The following is a 24,199-nucleotide window of genomic DNA, read 5'->3' as shown; positions in this document are numbered from 1 at the left end:
TCTTTTTTTATTTTTCTTGTCAACTCGAATATAATTATCTTATTATTATCTTCCTCGCAATTTTTCCAAATTTACTCACTTTCCAATCTTTTCCTGGCCTTCCACGAATATTTCAAGACTTAAATTAGCCAGATCGGTTTGGCCGTTCTCGACTTTTTGCGAGACTAAAGAACAGCAATTTATTTTTATATTCGGCCCTATTCCCGTTGTCGTTGTCATTTTAATAGTCGTTTCTAAGTCGTCGTCGTTCTTATCGTCGTTTCGTTCCTAAATTGGTATTCTTGAAGTATATCGTAACGCCTAAGATAAGTTATCGAAATTTGTCTACATATTTTATATAGTTTACTTTAAGGAGCTCTTTTCCCATATAAAAATTTCTTTCTTATGTAACGAGACACATTTTTAAAGCAGTCCTTAATGGATTTTATGCTATTCTCTATTGACTCTAAACAACGTTATCACTGTAATTATTGTACTTACGTACAACAATGTTAGTCTTCCATATTTATTTGATTTTTTTAAAAGAAGTAGTGGTGACATCTGCGTCCTCCTAACTTTCTTCTAAAATATGTTATACTTCCAGCGTCTCATGCTCCTTGCTTCTGGCTAATCCGACTACTCTACCTAGTGCTCCAGCCAAAGGAGACATGGGTAGGTGTTTATTAACACCTCGTCTTGTTGGAGTACTATTTTTTTCTTCGTTTTGAATTTTTAGACCTTTCATATCTTAAATATACTCTTACATAAAAAAATCAATTTTATTAATGCCAACAATTTCCGACGCGTGGATTTAGTTTTTTTTTTTTTTGAGAAAAAAAAATATTCCACCCAAGAAATCGAAATTTAAAGAATTTATCCCTTTTCTAAAGTCCTTGGCATATGCAGGATATTTTTCCATTTCAGAAATTAAAATTTCAAACTGTTTCCGATTTGGAATTTTCATCTTTACTTCAAATATTACTTCAAACAATCGCTTCGTTTCTATGACGCTCACAATTATAGCAACGACAAAAAACGACTGTTTCTATGTCGTTTCTATAGTCGTTGCAAATTGGGGAATCTCAAGTCGTTTTAAAACGATAACGACAACGGGAATAGGGGCGATTATATAAGTAAAACAAAATGTTAATTATTAATTGTGGAGACGATTAATTTGAATAATAACTATCCTATCATCTAAGTTGGACCAAATTACATGTATGTATATGCCAACTTTCATGAATATCAGTTGACTCGTTTTTGAGTTCATTCGGAACATACACACGGACATTGGATTTTTATATATTAAGATAACCCCATGACTAACCGTGAACAAAACTATTATACTCTGTGCAACAAGTTGCGAGAGTATAAAAAGTATTATTATTAGGAGGCGTTACTTTTATTTGCGACCACGTATATACTTTATATTTACCTACCCAGCAACAAATTATTGAATTTTGTTCTCAAATAAAAACTAAAACGAAAATCGTGAAATAAAAAAACATAAACTGAAGAAATTTCATTAACTTTTTGAGCTTCTTCTTAAAGCATCTAAACGAATAGATATTTTTTTTCCTTATTTTTTTCTAACAGCTTTTTGAATGTTATCCGTTATTTTGATTATACAATGTAATTTAATAATAACAACACGCATGAGTTTAACTGGATTTGTTTCTTACAGTTGTTAAAGAATTGTTTTAAACTTTATTTGTTATTTTTGGTTAGTCACTTTAACTTTATTTCCTATTAGTATTTTTTTGTTTTAACAATTCCAACAATGTTGACTTTATAAGTTCTTTTATAAAAATACGAATCGAAACATAATACATAAATACTATGTAAATTTTTTTAGCATAGCATACTAATGTAATATGTATATAAAGGCATATATATACTTGTCTCTTTTATCCAAACCAATGTGCACCCATGCAATCCCTAGTCCATTCCGTTTGGCAAATCCAGCACCATTCGAAACCACAGCCGGCCCTTGTGCACACCATATGCATACAGCCGCCATCTCGCTCAGTTGGCGTTCGACATTTCGGGCAAGGTTTAGTCATGACTTTGATAGTTACTTTGCTTGCTTCATCCCAACGAGCCTCAGCTGCACGCTATGTGACAATAATTCAAATATCATTGTATTGTAATTATCTTCGTGTACATACATTTGGATCAATTGAATATTCACAAGATCCGCTTGCATTAGCATTGGTACCTTCCGGCAAGCACTCGCCTAAATGGTATCCTTGCAAACAATTGCGACAGAAGACATACTTAAATAGAAATAACACTTATAAAATATTAAAGTTCTACATCAATTTAATAACACAACTTTACCCCACATCCGTTTTGGCAGGTTATTTTCTTACAGTCGGGTTCCACTAATAACCCCATGCCACAGCCAGGTTGCGGGCACAATACACCGCCAGCCTGCATTACATATTCTTCCGTTGCAAAACGTTGATATCTTGCATACTCCTCGCGGGACAAAAGCTTAAAATGATGAACCTCCTCAATAAAAGAGTTTTCACATCCCGCTGGACAGGGTAAGGTATACCCAATATCCGGATGCGGCATAAATTGTCTCTCGGATAGACGTGAACGACAATATTGCTCAAAACAATCTAGGCAGGTAACATGTTTCGATTCACATGGGAAGACAAGAACAGTTTCACTAAATATACGACCTTATTCATAACTTATATGACAGCCCATAAATGTGGATAAATACATACCTAATATCTGTACACGCCAAACAAGGTACGTCTTTAATATTGATTTTAATTAAGTTCAAAGGAGCAGCGAAATCCTTTTCACCACCAGATACATGTTCACCACATTTAAAATAAAATTCAGTATATGGCGGGTCTCCCGTTTCATTATCAAAACACGCAATTTCTTGGCTCTCGCAATGACCGGTTATGCGTCGTGGTTTTAATACATCATCCCAACATTCAGGATCACGATGCACTGTAAATGCACCTCCTTTGCAAAGTGAGCAGCGAACACGCAGCTTACCCTTACACAGCTTATTGCATTGCACGCAATGTACAAAAAAGTGGGCCTTTGAACGTTGCCGATCTGCATTTTATAATAAATATATGTTTACATATCGAACAAACTTTATTATTTTTACCTTCGTCAGTAATATTCTCTCGTTCTTCGGATAGTAGTTGTAAATCTACTAATGTTTCACATAATGGTTTTGATGGTTCTTCTGAAAGTGAAGGTGTTGCTCTGCCAGTAGAAGTTGATATGTTAGCAATATCTTGAGGCTCCTCCTCCAAAACCGTGGATTGTAAACGTGGTCGTTGTGGTAGCGGACGACTCCGTATCGCATGTAATATACTTTGTTGACCCAAATCACATTCCTGTAAAATAGCTTTAGGTCTTTATTTAATTGAGATTGCATAAAAGTTGACCTACCTGAATGGTTGTTGCATCACTTAATTCCTTACCAGCAAATATGATTTTTACTTCTTCGGGGTGCAAACCCAATTTCGGGGCTACAATTTCCTTAACATTTTTTATGTCCCACTGCGGTTCTAAATCCACTGATAAAGTTCGTCCAGTGTTAGTTTTAATATAAATACTTAAACTGTTTTTAATAGTTTTTTGTCCAAACGACAAAAGTGCAAGCATTTTTTGTATAAAACTTTGTATGAATTGAATTAGAAAGCTCATTTCAACTTCATCTAGTTAATTTTGATTCTTGTCTAATTTGGGATTCGCAGTTCAGCATATATTTTTGCAAAAAAACTAGATGCCATATGATTGTCAAATTTGTTTGCAGCTGATGTAAAGAGTGTCTCAATAGGGGGATTATCTGTATACATATGTGGTTTAATTGTTATAGCAGCAGGTAAATACTGTTCGTAAAAAAAATAATGTAGGAATATTTAACCGAATTGAGATTAATTTTTAAAATTTAGGAAAATTTAACCGAATTGAAATTTATTTTTAAAATTTTGGAAATATGTATATTTTGAATATATTCACATAATTTAATAAATCAAAGATTGTAACTATCCATAGATCGATTTAAGATTCTATTAGTTTTTTATTTATACTTTATGCATTTGTAGCAAAAACGTTTTACAGAAAGGTCAAATATGGTTATCGAGACTATTTGGCGTGGCCCCGCCATCGATTTCAGCCTCAAATGCTGCGACCTATATTTACGCGTGAAATATTTCCAGTGAGTTGAAGACGAATACTAAAATGATTTCAAGATTCACACATTTCATTTCTCCAAAAATTATCAGTTGACATTTTTTATTGTTTTTTGTATGTATGAACATAGTTATAAAAAAATTTTAATGTGGTTGTCCTTGTTATATAATTATATAAAATAAAGTTTACAAACTTCTTAATCAGTATTTCTAATTATGTTATTCTAAAAATACAATTTTACAACGTAACTAATTTGATTTGTCTTTCCTTTTCCATTTCGTGTTTTGTCTCCAAAGTTTCATAGATATCAATTCAGAGCATTGAAAGAAACAGTAGCAACAAAATGACAATGCAAGATAATTCGCGAAGCCATTCCCGTAAGCATTTATTATTAAAAATACGCCCATTTCAGGACTTCCTATAAAGAAAATGTTTGCAAAAGCTGCCACTATAAAAAGTTGGCTGAAAACTATTGCATGAAAACGTTGTGATATTCGCGAACCAAATTTTTGTTCAATCCAAGTCTTATAGAAAGTTGATCGCAAAGCATGCTTCAATAACTTTTCCAATATCAAACACCAGAAATTCATTACTGTCCAGATTAGAATATCGGTCTGACAGCCATGCCACATGAAAACAAATGCAAAAGTGAGTACTGTGGAAACGAATTTTGAATAATTTGCATTAACCAGTGGGTAGTAAATATAATCAAATAGAAATTCGTAAAGTCCTTGATCGAAGTGTTTCCACATATTCGAATAATAATGAACATGACCAATGCATTGTGGTTTATTTGGTGGTTGCATACCATCGAAACGGGAAAACGCAATTCCCAAGCCATATTTAACCAGATACGTCATGAAAAAGAACTGACCTAAGAAATATCCAATTGCATGCCGTCCAAAAGGTGATTTGACAAGTTTTGCTTTTTCTGTTTCCATTGCCATGTAATGTACAAACAAATAACGCATGCCTAGCTCTAATACAAGCCACCAGAAGAAAAGTCGAATTATTTCATATGCAAAATCTTTAAAACCTCTATAGAATCCATGTGTGTTCCCTTCTCTTAATATAACAATATATCGTTTATAATCTACAAATGGACCATTAACAAGAGTGGGAAAATATAATGTATATCCTAAAAAGTGGGTAACATTATACATTTCTAAAAGATCTTTCCTTTTCAAATTTAAATCGGACCAAAAATGAGCAAAACTACAACAACGCAACAATGACCAAAATAGTATCACACTAAATATATAAAAAATGTCTTGTTCGTCTGAAAAGTTGCCAATATTTAATGCTAAAATATTGAGTACTGCTACCCACAAGCCTGTTGCGAACCATATTAATTTTCTGTTGCCGATATATGACACTAAATAAAAAATTAACAGCATTAAGCCAAGAAACATGTTCATTTTCAGCGGAAGAATGTATAACAATGAAGGTACTGATACACATGCGTAGGCACATCCTATATAATCCAACTTGAAAAAAGCTCTTGAAAATGTTGCAATTATGGCATGTAGGAAGTACCAATACCAATTTGAAGTGATATAACTATTGAAGATGTCCAACTCATAATTGAAGGGGTCGCGTGTATATCCTGAACGTTGCTGCAAAACTTCGCGCAAATCCCACAAAATCCATAATCCATATATGAGGTAGGCAAAGTATACACCAAAATATAGACACAATTCGCGTTTGTAAAAATGAAATCCCTGCATCTGAGACAGATTCGCCCGAGAACCGCAAGCCAACATTCTCTCCTTATCGGCTTTATTCATAATACTAAAAGTGTATAATACTGTTTGGACTTGAGCACGAGAACTATTTGTTTACATGATAATTGATATGTGATCTAATTCCATTTAATGAGTAAAGTATCTAATTGTAGACCATCGTTTTGCACTTAGTATCGGAATAACTTTTTTTTTTGTACCTCTGCATTAATCAGGTGTTTTTGACAATGACATTCTCCTTGACATTTGTTATGGCGTTTGCACTCGTCATATATTTGTGAAATTATTTAGCCCTTGACAATTTTTTGATCATCATGTCCATAAATATATGACACGGCAAATATCGTGACCGTCATCAGGATTAAATAAAAACAGTTGTTAACTGCGTCAAAAAACTAATTGAATGTGCGTTACGATTTGCAACTTCGAGGGAATTTTATTAAGCATATATCTTTTTAGCGCTTTCCAACACTAATTGTTGTTTATACGTGAAATGCAACCGTGGTTATACACGTGCAATCATTATTTGATTTTTTTTAAAGTGAATGAAAACGATTTGTGACTGCAAATTGTAAATTAGTTTGGTTTTATATAAATGATATTCTAAATATTTTATAAATGGATATTGTAAAAGAAGTTTTGGAAAAGCAACAACGTGCTTTAGAAAAATACAAACCAATCAATGTAGATAAACATTTGGAAGTTCGCTTAGATGTCGGATCTTTACTGTGTACTGATCCAAACGACTTGGAAGACAGTCAACTTAGGTATGGAAATTATTACGAATAATAAAGTACTTTCTATATATAAAGTATTGCAGAAATAATAGGGAGCAATATTTGCTTGAGCTCACTCGTGATAATACTCAGTTGCTGATTAATTCGATTTGGGAGCTACCGACAGAGCGCGTTGACGAATGTATTGTGGCGAAGTTACCGGAAGCTACTACTGTTTTGCCTCGACTACGTAAAGTGCCTGGTCCAAAGCCTCTTACTAAATGGGAGAAATTCGCCAAAGAAAAAGGCATTAAGAAGAAAAAGAAGGATAAGAAAGTTTACGACAACGTACTCGATGTAAGTCCCATTATTTAAAGTTTTCTTACATGTTATTGATTTGTAATATATTTCTTATTTATGTTATATAGAAATGGGTACCCACTTATGGTTTCAAACGAGCGGATGCTGAAAAAGAAAAAGAATGGGTGTTGGAAGTACCAAAAAATGTTGATCCAAATGAAGATATGTTTCAGAAGAAAATTGATTTGCGCAATGAGAAGGTTGCAAAGAATGAAATACAGCGCATGAAAAATATTGTCCGCGCGAAAAAAGTGGAAGTTCCACGAGGTGGATACTTTGGCCCAGAAGTTGCTTCCTCTGGACAGTTGCTCACGGCAGTTACTGTTGCTAAATCCTCTACGGCATCTGTGGGAAAATTCCAAGATAAATTACCTAAGGAAAAGCAGGCTCGTGGTATTGGTGTAAAGGAACTGATACCAGGCGCGAAGCGCAAAGCTTCACATATCAGCGCACAACCCGAGAAGGAGGTTAATCTTGATTTAATAAAGAGCGTGTTAAACAAGAAACCAAAATATGATATTGAGAAAGCGATTTCCATTCAAAAGAACGATGATAGGATTCAGTAAGTGGGATATATTTAAGTACAACATATTTGTTTTATGTAAATTTGATTTTTAAATTGTGTTGCAGGAGAGAGTCCAACCCTATTGAGAAAGGTAAGAAGGGGAAGAAGGGAAAAGGTGGCAAAGGCGGCAAGGGCGGCAGAAAGCCAAAAGGTGGGCGTGGCCAACGAGCACCTGGTAAGAAAATAGCTGTGGGCAGAAAAAGGCGATAAATGTTTTTGTACATATATTTAAGTAGATATACATAGTTTAATAAAAATAACAAATTCCAAACATTTTCGAATGTTTGAATGAAATGTAAATTTGAGTTATTTCTTAAATATTTTATTGAATATTGTATACCCTTAATCCAATGGTAAGATTTCTAATTTATTAAAGTAGCTTCCATATATACATGCATGTACATACATTTGCATAAATTATTACTAATATCACAAGTTTATGGACTCAATTAACTTCTTGTTCAATAGTTAGGAAGCATTGCTTCAAAGATACTTATGATAAATTATTGCTAATTGTTGTAACTTAAATAATTAATAGCGCGTTTAAAGCTTTGATGAGTATCGGGAATTCACGGACCTCCTTAATATACTCGATCGCAATTCTCCACGAGTTGAAGATCGTAGAGAAGCACCCGTTTGCGTTGAACGCACAAAATTTTGATGTCGTTCTTCCAAGTTCCTAGGTTCATCCACTTTCTTTGTCAAGCATGGAAAATCCCAAATACTCTGACCACGCCCAAACTCTTCACCATCTGTGAGTGTTTGTGGTAGATCATGGTTAAGGGTTTCAGGAAGCAGTAACGCCAGCAGGCCACCGATGATACCTAGAACACCCAGAATTACCAGTGGAAGAACCGGTGAAACTTTCTCCAAGTACACAACAAAGGGGGCTATTATGCTAGCTACATAACCCATAATGTGAATGAAGGCAACTCCTTGTGCTCGCACAACGGTGGGTAGGATCTCAGCTGCATATTGCAGGCCAATGTTGTATGAAATGTTAACAAAAAAGCGACCCATAATGGCAAATGAAGCAAAATAAATGCCTGGCGGTACAAGTGTTGCGAACAAACTGAAAATACCACTAGCCACCATAGAACCACATGCCAGCCAACGGCGTCCCCATCTGTCCAAAATGACTGTTAGAATGGTATCGGCTGGAAACTCTGTGAAGCAAGCCACAGTAAAGGTGAAAAACACATTTACACCCAGAGAGCTTACATTCCGCACATGGCCATCGAACACCAATGAAATTGCCATCCAAATGACAATAAGTAGAAGTGTGGTTCGACGCAATCGCGGGGTTTTAAATAGATCTAGTATGGAATAACTGCTATTTTTTGTTTCTTCTTGCTTTAACTTCAAGCAACTAGCGCTGAATGTTTGATATGTTTCCACGGGTACGTGTTTGCCATTAACTTTTTCAAGTCTTTTCAGTATAGATACAGCCTTATCCACTTTACCCTGTGATACAAGCCATCTGTAAGAAATATCGCATATTAGAATGTCAACTCAAATTAATTGCACTCTGCGCTTTGTATAATTTACCTTGCAGATTCTGGTATTACGAAAGGTGTCAGTACGACCAAAATAAGCGGGGCAGATGTAACGATGGCAAACAGCTTCCAGTCTGCAATGAAATACGCTATCCAAGGTAAAATGCAAGCCGCTGCAGTGAAGAATAATGCAATCGACATGTTGGCGACGAATGTCCGATACCTAGGCCCAACATATTCTAGAACTGCAAAGAAAATTTTAGTATACAAAAAAATTAAGATGGTGTTATTTATGTATTTTATGTGTTGTAGTTGTAATATAAAAAAATAAAAATTAAAAAAAAGTTTCATTTTTAAAGCAAAAGAGATATTGAGTTGGGTCTGAAGCTTAAATGATACTATAAATATATCAAGCAACAATAATAATGCCCTCCCACGTAGACTTGGCATATATACATGATAGCTTTTTATTCTTAGTCAAGTAGAATGTTCAAAACCTCCGAATTTTAAAATATCATAAGGTTCACACAGCAATTTCACTACCTATCAATCCTATAACCCTACGGAGTAATATTCCCACTATTAGAAAAACCGAGAAAGATCCGATTCCAACGGTATAATAAATTGTAGCCAAATAGTTTCCTGAATATGATTTAAAAAAATTACTCAACTTTGCCATCTGCTATTTTTTTATAAACATCGACAAACCTACATATATGTACATATGTATGTACATAAATATGTATATTAACAAGTAAGAAAATGCTAAGTTCAGGTGTAACCGAACTTTTTATACTCTCGCAATTTGCAAGATCAAACATTTCCAGGCATTGGAAAAATGTTGTTACAATAGGGGAGGATGGAGTCATATGTAGAAGTTCACGTAACTGAGGAAAGTTTCTGACTGCCATTCACTTGGGAGTGGCCAGGAACGATGCTTTTGCATGTGGCTCAAGCAGCTCACGACTTCCGGTCTTAGACCAAGTATCCTCTGGGTAGCCAACAGACATCCGTTTGAAGGCGAGCTAAAGTGAGAAGGCGAAGCCCTCTTATGCGGTTGTGCGTAGGGCTTGGGACCCACCACATAAAAACGAAGTACCAATGAAAAATCTACGAAAGCCTCGGATGAGACACCCCCCTTTTGAAGGAGCTGCCTTTACGCCGCGATGTCTGAATTTGGTATCCCCGCAAAACTAATACGGCTGTGTAAATTGACGCTGAGCAACACCAAAAGCTCCGTCATGATTGGGAAGGACCTCTCCGAGCCGTTCGATACCAAACGAGGTTTCAGACAAGGTGACTCACTATCGTGCGACTTCTTTAACCTGATGCTGGAAAAAATTATAAGAGCTGCAGAGCTAAACCGAGAAGGTACAATCTTCTACAAGAGTGTACAGCCGATGATATTGATATCATCGGAAGCAACAACCGCGCCGTTTGTTCTGTTTTTTCCCGCATGGATAAGGAGGCGAAGCGAATGGGTCTGGAGGTGAATGAGGACAAGACGAAATATCTCCCGTCATCAAGCAAACAGTCGGCGCATTCGCGTCTTGGCTCCCAGGTCACTGTTGACAGTCATAACTTCGAGGTCGTAGATAATTTCGTATACCTGGGAACCAGCATCAACAACACGAACAATGTCAGCCTCGAAATCCAGCGCAGAATAACTCTTGCCAACAGGTGCTACTTTGGACTGAGTAGGCAATTGAACAGTAAAGTCCTCTCTCGACGAACCAAAATCAAGCTCTACAAGTCGCTTATCATTCCCGTCCTGCTCAAGATTTATGGTCCTCAGAACATTGGCAACGGCGAATACCGCAGACGATGGAATGATGAGCTGTACGAGTTATACGACGACATTGACATAGTTCAGCGACTAAAAAGACAGCGGCTACGCTGGCTAGGTCATGTTGTCCGAATGGACGAAAACACTCCAGCCCTGAAAGTGTTCGATGCAGTACCCGCCGGAGGAAGCCGAGGAAGGGGAAGGCCTCCACTCCGTTGGAGGGACCAGGTGGAGAGCGACCTGGTTAAACTTGGGATCTCCAACTGGCGCCGAACTGCGAAGGAGAGAGAGAGGTGGCGCACTATCGTCGATTCGGCTATAACCGGCTAAACGGTTGCAACGCCAATCACATACATACATACAATTTCTGACCTACTGCTGGTAAAAAAATAATGAATTGATGCTCTTCAGAAGGCTACAATTTCTAATTCGTGAAATGTTACTGTTATCAACTAAATACTTTATAATAAGTATTAATATTTACAGTAAGTTAACATTTATGCCAGCTATATCGAGTTTATTATTTCATTATTATTTTATTCTTCTTCATGTAATTCCCTTCGCCTTTCGATATAACTAAGAGTTAACTAGAAAAAAAACTCGTATACCTTATTCATATCAACGGGTCTACTAGTTGACAATAAAGTTTTTCAATACTTACCCAGGATATACATCATTGTGAAGCAATTATCAAACGCGAATCCCACAAAGAACCGCATCAAGGCAAATTGCCAGAAATTTCTTGTAAACGAAGTGCCTACACCAGCTGCAAAGCCAATCAAATTACAGCCAACTAATGCAGGTATACGACCGAATTTATCTGCGATCCAGCCGAACAGTAGGCCGCCAACAATCGCCCCTAGAAAGAATATCGACTGGGCATATGTTGGCAGCGCATCATGATCGCAAACCCAATCCTGTTCGGTTGCCACCGTGGGGTAGGGGTAATCTGTGAAGTTGTATGACCAGCCCTGACGGCAAGCCAATACCGGCCAACTCGGATCCGCCTTGCGCATGCCCTTGGCCAACACTTCCGTGTAATTCACATCATACATCTTGCAATTGTCGTACTCCCGAATTCCGCGCATTCTCGGTATTGAGAGTGCCAATCTGCGTAAAAAATAAGTCAAAAGTCATGAGTAGGAAATAGATTTAATGAACAAAGCTATTAATGAGTGTATTATATGCAAGAAAATTAGCTTAACATAACTCACAAATATCACAAGATACTCGCACTGCGTATTAGAAATATGTGACTACACCTGCATGTTTAATAATCACACACACACATACATGTGTATGTATGTATATAAGGCCTAACAAAAATAGTGAATGGTAATAATAATTTTTAAGTTTGACCGGTCAGTGCATACACACATATGTACATACGTACATGCGTCTGCACAATAGACTGAGAACGAACACGCGACCTTGATTAAGCTAGTGGAAATAGTTGTGTGTCACGATTTCCGAAAAATAAATGTTTGACTATGCGAAATTTCAAAATGTAAGTGCAAACAATCTCCGCATTCAACAGGTGATTTTACTGTACACAAGTGATTAAATCATAGATTTCAATCTGTTTGTACCCATGTATAACTTGTATAACTGTGGTTGCCAGCTTTGGGAGTTTGAGCTCAATGCTTTGCTTTAGCTTGTAGTTCATACACGAATGGGTAGCAAACCAATCTATTAACACAATAATAGTACCAAAGAGGAGATAGACAAATGAACGTATGTATACTTGTTTGAAGTTTCGGTTCTAAAGTATAATATATAGACGATCAAATGTATGTACATATAGTATATATTGTAAATTATTTCTTAAGGGTTTTTGTGTCAACGTGATCTTATATGAAAAAAACGCTGATAAGAGTTTATCTACCAACTCGTATAAGTTAGATAGAATGTAGACCAAAGATTGACAAGAAATATATGGGAATTTTGCTTCAAATCAAATTTAGTAAGTATATGCATCAATGGAGATTAGAACAACGCCAAGTCAGGCGCGTTTTTCTGCCTACTGCCTATAAACTTATTCAGTAAGAAACTGGCAACTGCTAGGCGTCACTTATACTGAGAGAATCCTCCCTACTAGTAACCTATAATAAGAGACACTATAATATACTTGGCAAGTTCCCATTCCTACATAAACCGTCCGAAATAAATATAAATTCGTCCCTCAATATTGCCTGTCCCACTAGAGAGGAGTGGCATGGGGGTGAGGTTGATAAAAATACAGGGATAAGTATATATGCAGATGGATTCAAACTAGAGGAATGAGTGGGATGTCTTTTCAGAAAAATTAGACATCATAATCGTCTTCCGACTTCCAGACTAGGTACCACCTTACAGATAAATTCCGATAACGAGGGAATATATGTATATGCCTCTGGCCAGAGAAGCTGCTAAGAAGTGGAAGAAACAGTAGAAAATTTTCAAGGCTTTGCACAAGAAAAGAAAGACAAGGATCCGTTACGATTTTCTTAACGATGTCTCCGAAGTTGCATTTATAAAACTTATTGAACTTCAATAACAATTTGCCAGATAATCATAACAATGTTTTTAGTAAGGAATTTAGAGGAATTAAAAAATGATCATATATGTATGTATTAGTGATGAGCGATATTGCTATTTTTGAATCACTGTGGTTTGGTCACTCCCACTTCTCCAAAAAAATTACATCCAAACCTGCCCCTTCATAGTGCGATCCTTTGTACCAAATTTTCTATAGCTTTATTTCTGACTTAGTTATGGCACTTTATGTATTTTTGGTTTTCGCCGTTCTGTGAGCGTGGAAGTGGTCCATCTTCGAAAGCAACCTTCCTATGGTGCCAAGAAACACGTGTACCAAGTTTCATCAAGATATCTTAATTTTTACTCAAGTTACAGCTTGCACAGACGCACAGGCGGACGGACAGACAGACAACCGGATTTGAAATCAGCTCTTCACCCTGATCACTGTTGTAGGTATTACAAACAACCGTTATGAGAACAAAACTACTATACTCTCTTAGCAACTTTTTTGCGAGAGTATAAAAATTGTGAACATCGGGAAATTGAGGAACTGGATCTGAGTGAAATATGTACAAATAGAAAATTTTAAATGGAAGTATTTTGTATTAAATCATAATCATTTAACTACTTTAAGCGCTAAACATATTATATGTATTTTATATGCACAGGGGAGATATATTTTATCTTCACTATTTAATATTCCAAATCTGATTTCTATGTTTTTAAGTTCTTAAGTCAGTTCTATGGACTGAGACCACTCCTTATGTTTTCTTAATTTTGATTGATACGAAGCAAGTTTGCTCGAACCCACATATGCAACAACAAATACATGTGTAATATTACAAACCACAGTAAATGGCATACAGCTATAAATTTTCTCTGCAACAAGTTACGCTTAGTTATAGTTAAAAATGCTGTCGAGCTTTACGACCATGTTAATTTACGTGAGATTTAATGTAGATAAGTTTTTGTAATGAGTTGGAAGTTAATCATTTATATGACTAGCGGATAGACCTTCAATACACTTGTTGTAGTTTTTGTTGTTGACAGTTGTGCGGCTTTAGGTTGTTAGTAAATTATGGCTTACTTGGTCGAAATTAAATACGGTAAATTTCGATTAAAAGTTAGTTGCCTTGATACAATAAAGAACCTTGCTGCGCTCTTGCCAAAACAGTGCGCTTACGTGCACTCAGCCGAATAATGTAAACGATTCTGTTGTGTGCTTCTGAATTCTATTCGGCGTAAGGTGCTGTATTAGCGCAAAATTAATTATGACTATTTTAAACATACTCATTAATAAAGCAACGTAAAATGTAAATACTTTCTAACGACATTGTGTCAACGGAACATGTCACTGACCTTCAAGTGACGAGTACAGGTGCACATAAGGAACCATTATTTTTACACAACATATTGACATAAATAAATAAATTATGAATTTGGCAAACGCTTGTCATTAGTTCCATCTTCATACTCTCACTGAACCTATTGGATCAATACAAATTGAAGTAATTGTTTATAACAGATGTACGAAGATTCGATAAAGCAAAAGCAGGACGTTTCAGAGCGTGGACTAAGTAATACATATGTATGTATATTTGGTATATCTACCTTATCCAAGAAATCAACTTTTGCACGTTTATGAAGATAAGATCAGATAAATATAGTAAATTCTGCTATTAAAAGACATATTAATTATTTCGACTACTTATTGTTCACATACATACTTATGTAACTGAGTCGTTATTTTTTGGTTAATATGTATTACTAGCACTTCTTATTTTTCTTGAAATACCAGAAATGTCGCAATCAGGCAAGTGGCCATGAGCTGCCAACAGTATTTTGCGAGTTCGGAGTTGCAACATGTTGAATATCTTCAAATAAAATAAGTACACTTGTTAATTATTTGTGAATGTGAATGTTTTCAATTGTATAATTTGACAGAATTGATCTCGATAACTATTTTTCGTTATTCTGAAAATGTGTACATGTGTATATACATATCATGACAATATCTAGGATTAAACACGAGCAATCAAACTTATTCAAATATCATAAATACATATAACGATTTTAAATTATTATTATTCAGAATTTTTTTCGAAGTCTACCATTTTCTTAAATTCAAATATTTTTTAACAAAACCTTACATTATAATAATCCTTTATATTTTAGTGTTTTCTGCCACGACGTAGCGAGTGACAATCCATGAAGTAGTTTTCTTTAAAAAAATCCAAAATTCCCCTTATTAAGGTTGTCTCTCTTGTGGTTAAGGGGATCAACTAATCTTTTAAAACTAATATATGTATGTACATCCATTTCCATTTCGGAATTTCGAAATTAATGAATACCAGCTGTTACTAAATGTTTCGCACTAATGAGCTGTTGCATGCTTGAGATTACATACAACTTATATTCTTCAAGTTTTTGCACTATTCACAAGTCAATGTCCAACTAATGCTGAAACCATATGTGTGGACATTTCACAAACCAGACACACATCGGAGTAAATATGAAAGTACAAACATATATAAATATGTAAATATGAATGTAAATGCAAGAGGGCGTGTCCCGTCAGATAGCCAGTAGAAATACAAAGACGTTAACGTAGACATTTGAATCTTCTCAAATGCCAAACGCGCTTATTTGCACTAATCTTTCTACAACGAAGTTGCCACTATTATAAACTAGTTTTGGTCACAACAGTAGCTTATTTAAGGTCTTGGATGATTTCAACGATTCCAATCTACGAGCGGTTGTAGTAAGCGCCTACCACTTGACAGCCGTAATTCCAAAAGTTAATGAAAATAACAGAAATCCCCTTCTGTTGACTTTACGAATGATACTGGTAACTGGTAACTAAAACTAACACTAAACTAACTAAAAGTCACAAAAGCGTTAGGACATAATGACACTGTAAATGCACTTGAAGGCAGTTTGAGCATTGAACACTTGCCAGTTGCTCGCTGACAGCATTTGGAAGTAAATTCTAATAACAATAACAAACATACATACAAACATAGGTAGCTTACAAGTGTGCTTATTAAAAAGGCGTATGTATATGAATACTAATAAACAAAATAGTTACAATCTCAATGCAACATGTTGCGAGTGTAGACAAATTTTTAGTTTGCGAAATTTTGCCCCAAAACTTGATTTGAATAGTTTCGTAGTATATGTAATAGCCGCATTATAGTTTGTTATTAGATAAGGGGGGGTCGCAGAGGGCCACGTTTAAGAAAATTTGAAATTGCAATTGACTACTCTATGGTTCAGGAACAGATTAAGTTGTAAATGTAGCTTTAATTTATTCATGCAAATGTACATATGCAGTGGTGTATTCACCCAGCAATATTTTGGAAAACTACAAACTCTATCCCTCTCTAAGGGAAGTCCCTCTCATGTTGAAAAAAAAAATCGTAATTATTGTATAGAAGTGAGTAATAGCATCAAAACCGATTTGATATATGTATGACACAATTAAAAATGTTTTAGCTGTCTTCTTCTGTTAGTCAGATTTCCGTGATATTTCCAGTTAATTAATTACTTAAGTTAGCTTTACTGCACTGCGAACGTATAAAATAACCAATTGATTGTGTGTATCTTAGTGCATAGTTAATGCCAGCGTCGACACCACCAATTGGCATTGACTAAAGCAAATTTTCACTTCTGCTGTATTTTGTATTTGTAGTCTTAATGGAAATGGTGGCTTCAATTTTAAAGGGTTATACTGTATGCACACTTTGTCTTATTCTAAATGCCGTCACATAATAATTGGGTAAATCATATTTTTATTTATTGCGATGAAGAAGATTAACATACATTTTTAGAATGCTCGTTCTCAAATATATTAGTTATTGGGCATGACTTGTTGGGTTCATTACATCCACAGATCTTATAAACATTATAACGATGAAATTAAATTCATACAAATTATACAAATATTAAACTTGTTAATAAGGGAGCGCGGCAGATTCATCAACAATTTTTCAATCAAATTACGGAATTGAGGGTACAGTATAAACTCGGTAACCGCAACCCTCGATACACGCAACGTCTCGATTCATGCAACACTATAAAACATAGCATTGTAACCTTTATAAGTGCAACTACTCAAAAATATTGACCTCAATAACTGCAACTTTACATCTAAATATGTTTTGCTTCAGTTCTTTCTTTGTCAGTTTCTTCTTATGGCATTTTTTTGTTATGTATTCACAAACTGATCGTTATTTTACCGTTGCTCTGTCGACTTTGCTGTTTTTTGTGTGCATTAAGAGCAATTGTCAACAAATGACTTTCATTATCAGTTTATTTTGCAACACGCCAGTAGTGTTTTATGTGTAAAAGTCATGGTGGTCACAAAAAAATTAATAAAACTAACAATTAAAGAAAAAATTGAAATTTTGGATAAACTAGAAAGTGGTGTATCGACAAAAGCTCTTTGTATTGATTATAAAGTTCACAAGTCGACAAGAACGAGAATAAAGAAGAAAAAAGCTTGTATACTTAAATATGCCACAAATATGGAAGCTGGGCCAGGAAAACGGCAAACCTTAAAATCTTGTGAATACCCAAGAATGGAAAAGGCTCTCTACAAGTGGTTTTTGAAACAAAGGAGTGAAAATGTGCCTATATCCGTCGGTATCGTCAAAGCAAAAGCTCGCAAGCTCCATGAGAAAATAAGAGAAAAGACAGGATGTTTTCATGCAAGTAATGGTTGGGTATCTAATTTCAAAAAGCGATATGGCCTCCGCCACTTGAAAATTTGTGGAGAGAAGCTTTCCAATAAGACAGCGTCCGTCGGCCCATTTGTAATACGTTTTAGAAATAAAATCAAGGAGCTTGATCTTTCTGCAGAACAAATTTACAATGCCGACGAGTTCGGATTGTTTTTCAGGCAGATACCAGATAAAACGTTGGTGAGCTTCAAGGAATCATCTGCTCCTGGTCGGAAAGTTAGTAAGGAAAGAATAACATTTCTCGCATGCACAAATGCTTCGATAAGCACAAAGTTAAGCTCTCTGTCATTGGAAAAGCAAAAAACCCTAGAGCATTCAAAAATTTTCAAAAAAGGCCCGTTGTCTACAAGGCTAACAAGAACTCGTGGATGACTTATTGGTTTTTCGAAGACTGGTTTCATCATACGTTTGTTCCTGAGGTGAGAAATACGAAATGTATTGAATTTTTGTTTAAAATTATATTCTAGAATTCAAGGGACTTCCCAAAAAAGTCCTATTGGTCTTGGATAACGCCCCGTGTCATCCTAAAGACAATGAGATGAAAAGTGATGATGGAATGATAACCGTTATGTGTCTTCCACCTAACTGTACCGCGATTCTCCAACCAATGGACCAAAACGTTGTTAACTTAACGAAAGTCTTTTGGAGCATTTAATAGGGAATAAAACCACTCATCTGGAGGAAAAAATAAAGGAATTCAACTTAAGACATGCTATCTGTCTTCTTGTAAGTTCATGGGAAAAACTGTCAGCAAGCTCCATTCGCAAGTGCTGGAATATTTTAATGAAACCTGATGTTGAGTGGAGTGAAGAGGACGATATTCCTCTCAGCATTCTAAAAAGAGAAATTGAAAATGAACGCGCAATCCTTGTATCAATGCTCCAAGAACTTGCACCAAATGATTCGTTCACAATTGAAGAGCTAAATGAATGGATGCACGAAAGTGTTGCTTATCAAGAAGTGGATAAAGAAGCCGTAGAAATTGAAAATTCTGATGATAGCGAAGAGGATGTTATTCCACCTCCTAAAATAAACGGATCAGTTGCTATGCAATCTTTTAATACATGCATTCAGTGGGCTGAGGAAAACGATATTCCAATAAAAGACATTATATTTCTGAAGGAGATTCGTGAAAGAGCTATAACAAAAACACTTAATAAGAAGAAAGTGCAGACAACAATAATGTTTAAAAAATAAAATTTTTAATAAAAAAATAATCTTTCTATATCATAAAACGATTTTCATTTGTCATATTTCTTGTTATATATTTTTCCTCGTTGGGTGCAACAAACTCAATAAGTGCAACTACCTAAATTTCTATTAGTTGCGATTACCGAGTTCGTACTGTATTTTCATAGGCGACAACGTGAATGAATTATTTATTGGGAAAAATCACAAATTATATTTGTAAAAACCCCACAATATTGTACATTCTTTCATTTATACTTTATCAGTTCGTTTGACGCTATTTAAAGAAAATACTTGCTCATGGAAAATGCGTTGAATGGCGCAACAGTTGGCGCAACAGTTGGCAGCTTAATTCGATCGGGAGTGAGCCGTATACTAAGTACAGTTGAACTTCACTAACTCTTAATCACCATAAACCACAAAAAAATTTCGAGTTAGAGAGATTTCGAGTTTTGGATGGTAATGAAATTTTAACTTCTATTGCCAATTCAACAGTTCGAGTTATGGAAGTTCAACTGACTTAAATGAGAGTAGTGCAGAATATTTGTAAAAACTATTTTTTTAAGTTGATAATTTAAAGCTTTTAACGACGAACCATATATAATATTAATTTCTTCCATCCTATTCCGAGTTAAACATATTAGATTCTGTCCGAATTTCGCTCTTCCTTACTTTTAACTATTTTTTTGTTTGGAATTATTGAGCAGCGAAGTATGCGTAGAAGAACATGTGTGCAAACATAATTACATGTACATTACTAGGCAATTACACATATATATGCCTGTAATAACATAATAATTAAACAATAAAAAATTACAAATGCAATACAATTCAGTACGAATGTAGATGTATACTTATGCATGCAAATCAGAGAGTAAACATGTATGTTAAATATAAGCTTGTCTTTTAATTAGAACGTATAGTATGAAAATAGTAATTAGTATGCATGTAATAATTAATATTTTATACTTGAAAATTGTCACTTATCGAAACCACCTTAATTTCTTTTACAAATCAGTAAGCACAAGAATTCAGAAAATTGCGAAATGTTCGAGGTTGGGGGAAGCAGCTTTTGAGGAATCAATAAGGCGTTTTACATTATATGCTCTTAAATTTAAGGAGGATTATGCTTTTCAAAAATATTTGCTAGAATGTTTCAAAATTTCTTTTAAGCTTTAACGAAGACCTACGTAGCATAATTTTGCATCTACATATGTACATATAAGATCTACATATCTTCTTTTGATAGTATGTATATATACCTATAATGATTCCGTCTATGCATTTCCCGAACAAGTGTTTCGAATTAAAGTTCGATGTTTTATAAGGTACTCAAATGAAATTTCAAAACAAAGGTTCCAAAGGGCTAATTACTTCGAATTAATTTTGTCCCTACTTAGCCATCTGCTCTCTTGTTGGCAATGGAAAATTTTGAAATGCAACGATAGTAAATATATTTATACAAATTATTTACACAAATGTATGTATGCGTGTGCATTACACTTCCAATGTGCTCGGATTACATGCTGTTTGTTGTGCAAAGGAGGTTATTTTGTTTGAATAACGTGAACAATGCTGTAAATGCTCTATTTATATTTTTACTTATAATTTTGGCACATAACATCTATTATCCATTATCTCATATAAAGATAGTTCTTGGGACTATACAACCTTGGAAAACGAGTCGTACTTTTCGTATTTAAAACGAGTCAAAGCACAATTTTTACATTTTGTTAATTAAAACAAATTAAATTAAATTAAAATTATATTAAGAAGTAGACGAGTATATTATTGCATTAACTATAATATTTTGAGGTAACCGTTATAAAGGTATGAAGTAAAAGTATTACATTACTCGAACGTCTATAATCGGAGTTCTTCATAAATCGAGCTCTTGAATTGGCAATAGAAGACAAATTTTATACAAATTACCTTCTGTAACACTGAAGTCTCTCTATCTCGAAGTTTTTTGTGGATTATGGTGATTTGATTAAGGGAAGTTCAACTGTATACATTTAAACCTTTTTATCTAAAGGGTGATTTTTTAAGAGCTTGATAACTTTTTTTAAAAAAAAAACGCATAAAATTTAAAAAAATCTCATCGGTTCTTTATTTGAAACGTTAGATTGGTTCATGACATTTACTTTTTGAAGATAATTTCATTTAAATGTTGACCGCGGCTGCGTCTTAGGTGGTCCATTCGGAAAGTCCAATTTTGGGCAACTTTTTCGAGCATTTCGGCCGGAATAGCCCGAATTTCTTCGGAAATGTTGTCTTCCAAAGCTGGAATAGTTGCTGGCTTATTTCTGTAGACTTTAGACTTGACGTAGCCCCACAAAAAATAGTCTAAAGGCGTTAAATCGCATGATCTTGGTGGCCAACTTACGGGTCCATTTCTTGAGATGAATTGTTCTCCGAAGTTTTCCCTCAAAATGGCCATAGAATCGCGAGCTGTGTGGCATGTAGCGCCATCTTGTTGAAACCACATGTCAACCAAGTTCAGTTCTTCCATTTTTGGCAACAAAAAGTTTGTTAGCATCGAACGATAGCGATCGCCATTCACCGTAACGTTGCGTCCAACAGCATCTTTGAAAAAATACGGTCCAATGATTCCACCAGCGTACAAACCACACCAAACAGTGCATTTTTCGGGATGCATGGGCAGTTCTTGAACGGCTTCTGGTTGCTCTTCACCCCAAATGCGGCAATTTTGCTTATTTACGTAGCCATTCAACCAGAAATGAGCCTCATCGCTGAACAAAATTTGTCGATAAACACATTTCGAACCGAACACTGATTTTGGTAATAAAATTCAATGATTTGCAAGCGTTGCTCGTTAGTAAGTCTATTCATGATGAAATGTCAAAGCATACTGAGCATCTTTCTCTTTGACACCATGTCTGAAATCCCACGTGATCTGTCAAATACTAATGCATGAAAATCCTAACCTCAAAAAAATCACCCGTTAAATGATATTTATCACAAGATTTAGAACTTCGTGAAATATTTCCGAGAAGAAATTGCGGTCTACTCATTTCAAAATGTTTGAAAAATATTCACTGTATATTTTATATAACATGACGGAGGTGAGCTCGACCAACTATTTCTCTAAACAAATCCACTAAATAATTCAAAATCCAAAATTAAAATGCTTATAATTGTATGTAAATATCATAATTAATTATTGTTCCAATATTGTTAAAAGAAATTAAGTTGTAGACTACACTGCATTAATAATGCTAAACGGAAAAGCTTAGTGGGAACTCACATAACTTATTCATAATTATGCATTTGTCTATTAAACTGTTCTTAGCTACAACGAGTTTACTACTGATTGTGTGGTTCTAGTCTATATACAAGTGTACACAATGGCATTATTGTCCAAAAATTCTTAGTATGCAAACTTGAAGATTATGCGCCATTGTTCAAGATTCTCGTTTATTGCTCTAAAAGCATTAAACAGCTGATCACTTTGAAATCAATTCTTTCCTGGTTCTTTGTTCGATCTACAACAAGTAACCAGGTAACTGATTTATATTCATTCCATTCTCTTCCGAATTTGAAGCGCAGGGGTAATGTAATGTTTGTTGAGCAATTTGATTGCTTTTAGTCAGAGACGATCAACAAATTTAATAAAAAACGAGTATATGCATGTATTATAATTATTATTTTGCACTTACCTCTCTTCCACAGTGAGCTCTTCTAGTTCTGGCACATGACACCAATGTTGCTCTGGCACTAGAGTCATGAAAATTTGCGAAAAATAAACGAAGGCTACAAATGTGGCGAACGGTATCATCAGCAGGAATAGAATTTTTTGATATTTTCCGAACTCTCCAATCAATGGCAGGATGTCATCGAAGTCCATAGGGGGTAGTGCGGCAGCAGTTGCTTCCTTGGCATTGCCGCTCTCCGCCAATTGTAGACCATTGGCATTACCACTCTTTCGCCGAAATATTGTCTCCGCACCATGTTCATCGTTGGTGAATGCAACATTGGTGAACGTTGCAGCTGGCTTAATGGAAAGTCCGTATTTGTCTGTAATATCACTGGTGGCCTGATTCTGACGTTCTGACATTGTATCTTGTGGCATTTTCACTTTCATTTATTCAAGTAAGTACATGTGTATATATTCTCATTCAAAGGTGTGTTGAACCATAAAGTTACAATTGCTATACTTATTGTGTATTATTCACTTGTAGGAGTTAATTTGCAGTTATTTCTATTTTCTAATAGAAGTAATATTAAAAGTGGTACTGAACGTATGTGTATAGACACTTGTAAGATCCGCAAACGTTATTCTTTCGAGAACACCACTTCAACTCGAACGCGCAACAAGCAAATGACTGAAGTGTTGACTTGGTCGTTTAACGATTTTATAATTCATAAATAACGCCGCCGCGAGTTAGTCAGCGAGCTAATCGCCTTTGCTGGTTAGCTGCGATTTAAACAACGCTCTGGAGCGTATTCTGAAAATGTTACAACTGAGTGGGGCCGGTGAGCGGATTCAAGCTGTGATGTGTGGCAACCATCAACATTAAACATGGTTAATTCAAGAACTATTCATTTGCCATTTAATTGGAAGAGATATATACATTGGTATGTACATGTTTTGAACCTTCAGCGAAGCTTTGTCGTCGCTTGGAGAATAAACAAACTCGGTTGAGCACTTGCAAAAAGCAATGCAATTCTAAACAGGTTTGAATTTAGTATGCGATATCTCGCTACACGATTTAAATTATGGTACTATATTAGCACGCTGAGATAATTAGTGGCAGCAAGTGCGCCTGGTTCTTTTGTTAACTGGCGAATATTTTTATCTACTTACACTGAAACTGCAAAAGATTAGGATCTGTCTTATAGTCAAGATTGTGTAGAAGATCATATGTGCAATAACCCCGCAGTCAAATTAACAAGTTTAAACTAATGTCT

At 35.2% G+C, this 24,199-nt stretch overlaps 4 protein-coding genes across 4 annotated transcripts; 1 reads left to right on the top strand and 3 right to left on the bottom strand.

The window, feature by feature from the left end:
• Positions 1-1,635: 1,635 nt before the first annotated feature.
• Positions 1,636-3,747, bottom strand: LOC105211534 (E3 ubiquitin-protein ligase parkin). The gene is made up of 6 exons (XM_054228873.1): positions 3,409-3,747; positions 3,119-3,353; positions 2,718-3,063; positions 2,320-2,656; positions 2,148-2,255; positions 1,636-2,093 (listed from the first exon to the last, which is right to left on the bottom strand). The coding sequence occupies exons 1-6, from the start codon at positions 3,664-3,666 to the stop codon at positions 1,887-1,889; spliced, it is 1,491 nt and encodes a 496-aa protein (XP_054084848.1). The 5' UTR covers positions 3,667-3,747; the 3' UTR covers positions 1,636-1,886.
• Positions 3,748-4,223: 476 nt separating this feature from the next.
• Positions 4,224-6,271, bottom strand: LOC105211535 (protein-cysteine N-palmitoyltransferase Rasp). Its single transcript, XM_011183012.3, has one exon. It carries the CDS (start codon positions 5,940-5,942, stop codon positions 4,404-4,406), a length of 1,539 nt encoding a protein of 512 aa, XP_011181314.1. The 5' UTR covers positions 5,943-6,271; the 3' UTR covers positions 4,224-4,403.
• Positions 6,272-6,411: 140 nt separating this feature from the next.
• LOC105211533 (ribosome biogenesis regulatory protein homolog) lies at positions 6,412-7,838 on the top strand. Its single transcript, XM_011183009.3, has 4 exons — positions 6,412-6,664; positions 6,718-6,970; positions 7,042-7,535; positions 7,604-7,838. The coding sequence occupies exons 1-4, from the start codon at positions 6,516-6,518 to the stop codon at positions 7,746-7,748; spliced, it is 1,041 nt and encodes a 346-aa protein (XP_011181311.1). The 5' UTR covers positions 6,412-6,515; the 3' UTR covers positions 7,749-7,838.
• On the bottom strand, positions 7,604-23,729 carry LOC105211532 (carcinine transporter). The gene is made up of 4 exons (XM_011183008.3): positions 22,948-23,729; positions 11,482-11,930; positions 9,087-9,279; positions 7,604-9,018 (listed from the first exon to the last, which is right to left on the bottom strand). The coding sequence occupies exons 1-4, from the start codon at positions 23,370-23,372 to the stop codon at positions 8,082-8,084; spliced, it is 2,004 nt and encodes a 667-aa protein (XP_011181310.1). The 5' UTR covers positions 23,373-23,729; the 3' UTR covers positions 7,604-8,081.
• Positions 23,730-24,199: the final 470 nt, after the last annotated feature.

This window comes from Zeugodacus cucurbitae, chromosome 4, assembly GCF_028554725.1.
Source record: "Zeugodacus cucurbitae isolate PBARC_wt_2022May chromosome 4, idZeuCucr1.2, whole genome shotgun sequence".
NCBI lineage: Eukaryota > Metazoa > Arthropoda > Insecta > Diptera > Tephritidae > Zeugodacus > Zeugodacus cucurbitae.
The sequence above is the reverse complement of the archived record's forward strand: the minus strand, read 5'-3'. Positions and strand labels throughout refer to the sequence as shown.

Bases quoted from the DNA above. Each gene is read 5' to 3' on its own strand.
- LOC105211534 (XM_054228873.1), bottom strand. From the start codon at position 3,666: ATGAGCTTTCTAATTCAATTCATACAAAGTTTTATACAAAAAATGCTT. The intron at 3,064-3,118 runs GTAAAAATAATA...TATAAAATGCAG, and splicing joins AGAGAATATTACTGACGAAG to ATCGGCAACGTTCAAAGGCC. The intron at 2,256-2,319 runs GTAAAGTTGTGT...TTTCTATTTAAG, and splicing joins CCTGCCAAAACGGATGTGGG to TATGTCTTCTGTCGCAATTG.
- LOC105211535 (XM_011183012.3), bottom strand. From the start codon at position 5,942: ATGAATAAAGCCGATAAGGAGAGAATGTTGGCTTGCGGTTCTCGGGCG.
- LOC105211533 (XM_011183009.3), top strand. From the start codon at position 6,516: ATGGATATTGTAAAAGAAGTTTTGGAAAAGCAACAACGTGCTTTAGAA. The intron at 6,665-6,717 runs GTATGGAAATTA...AAAGTATTGCAG, and splicing joins TTGGAAGACAGTCAACTTAG to AAATAATAGGGAGCAATATT. The intron at 7,536-7,603 runs GTAAGTGGGATA...ATTGTGTTGCAG, and splicing joins AAGAACGATGATAGGATTCA to GAGAGAGTCCAACCCTATTG.
- LOC105211532 (XM_011183008.3), bottom strand. From the start codon at position 23,372: ATGAAAGTGAAAATGCCACAAGATACAATGTCAGAACGTCAGAATCAG. The intron at 9,280-11,481 runs GTAAGTATTGAA...TTTTCTTTGCAG, and splicing joins CACAATGATGTATATCCTGG to TTCTAGAATATGTTGGGCCT. The intron at 9,019-9,086 runs GTAAATTATACA...TATTTCTTACAG, and splicing joins GTAATACCAGAATCTGCAAG to ATGGCTTGTATCACAGGGTA.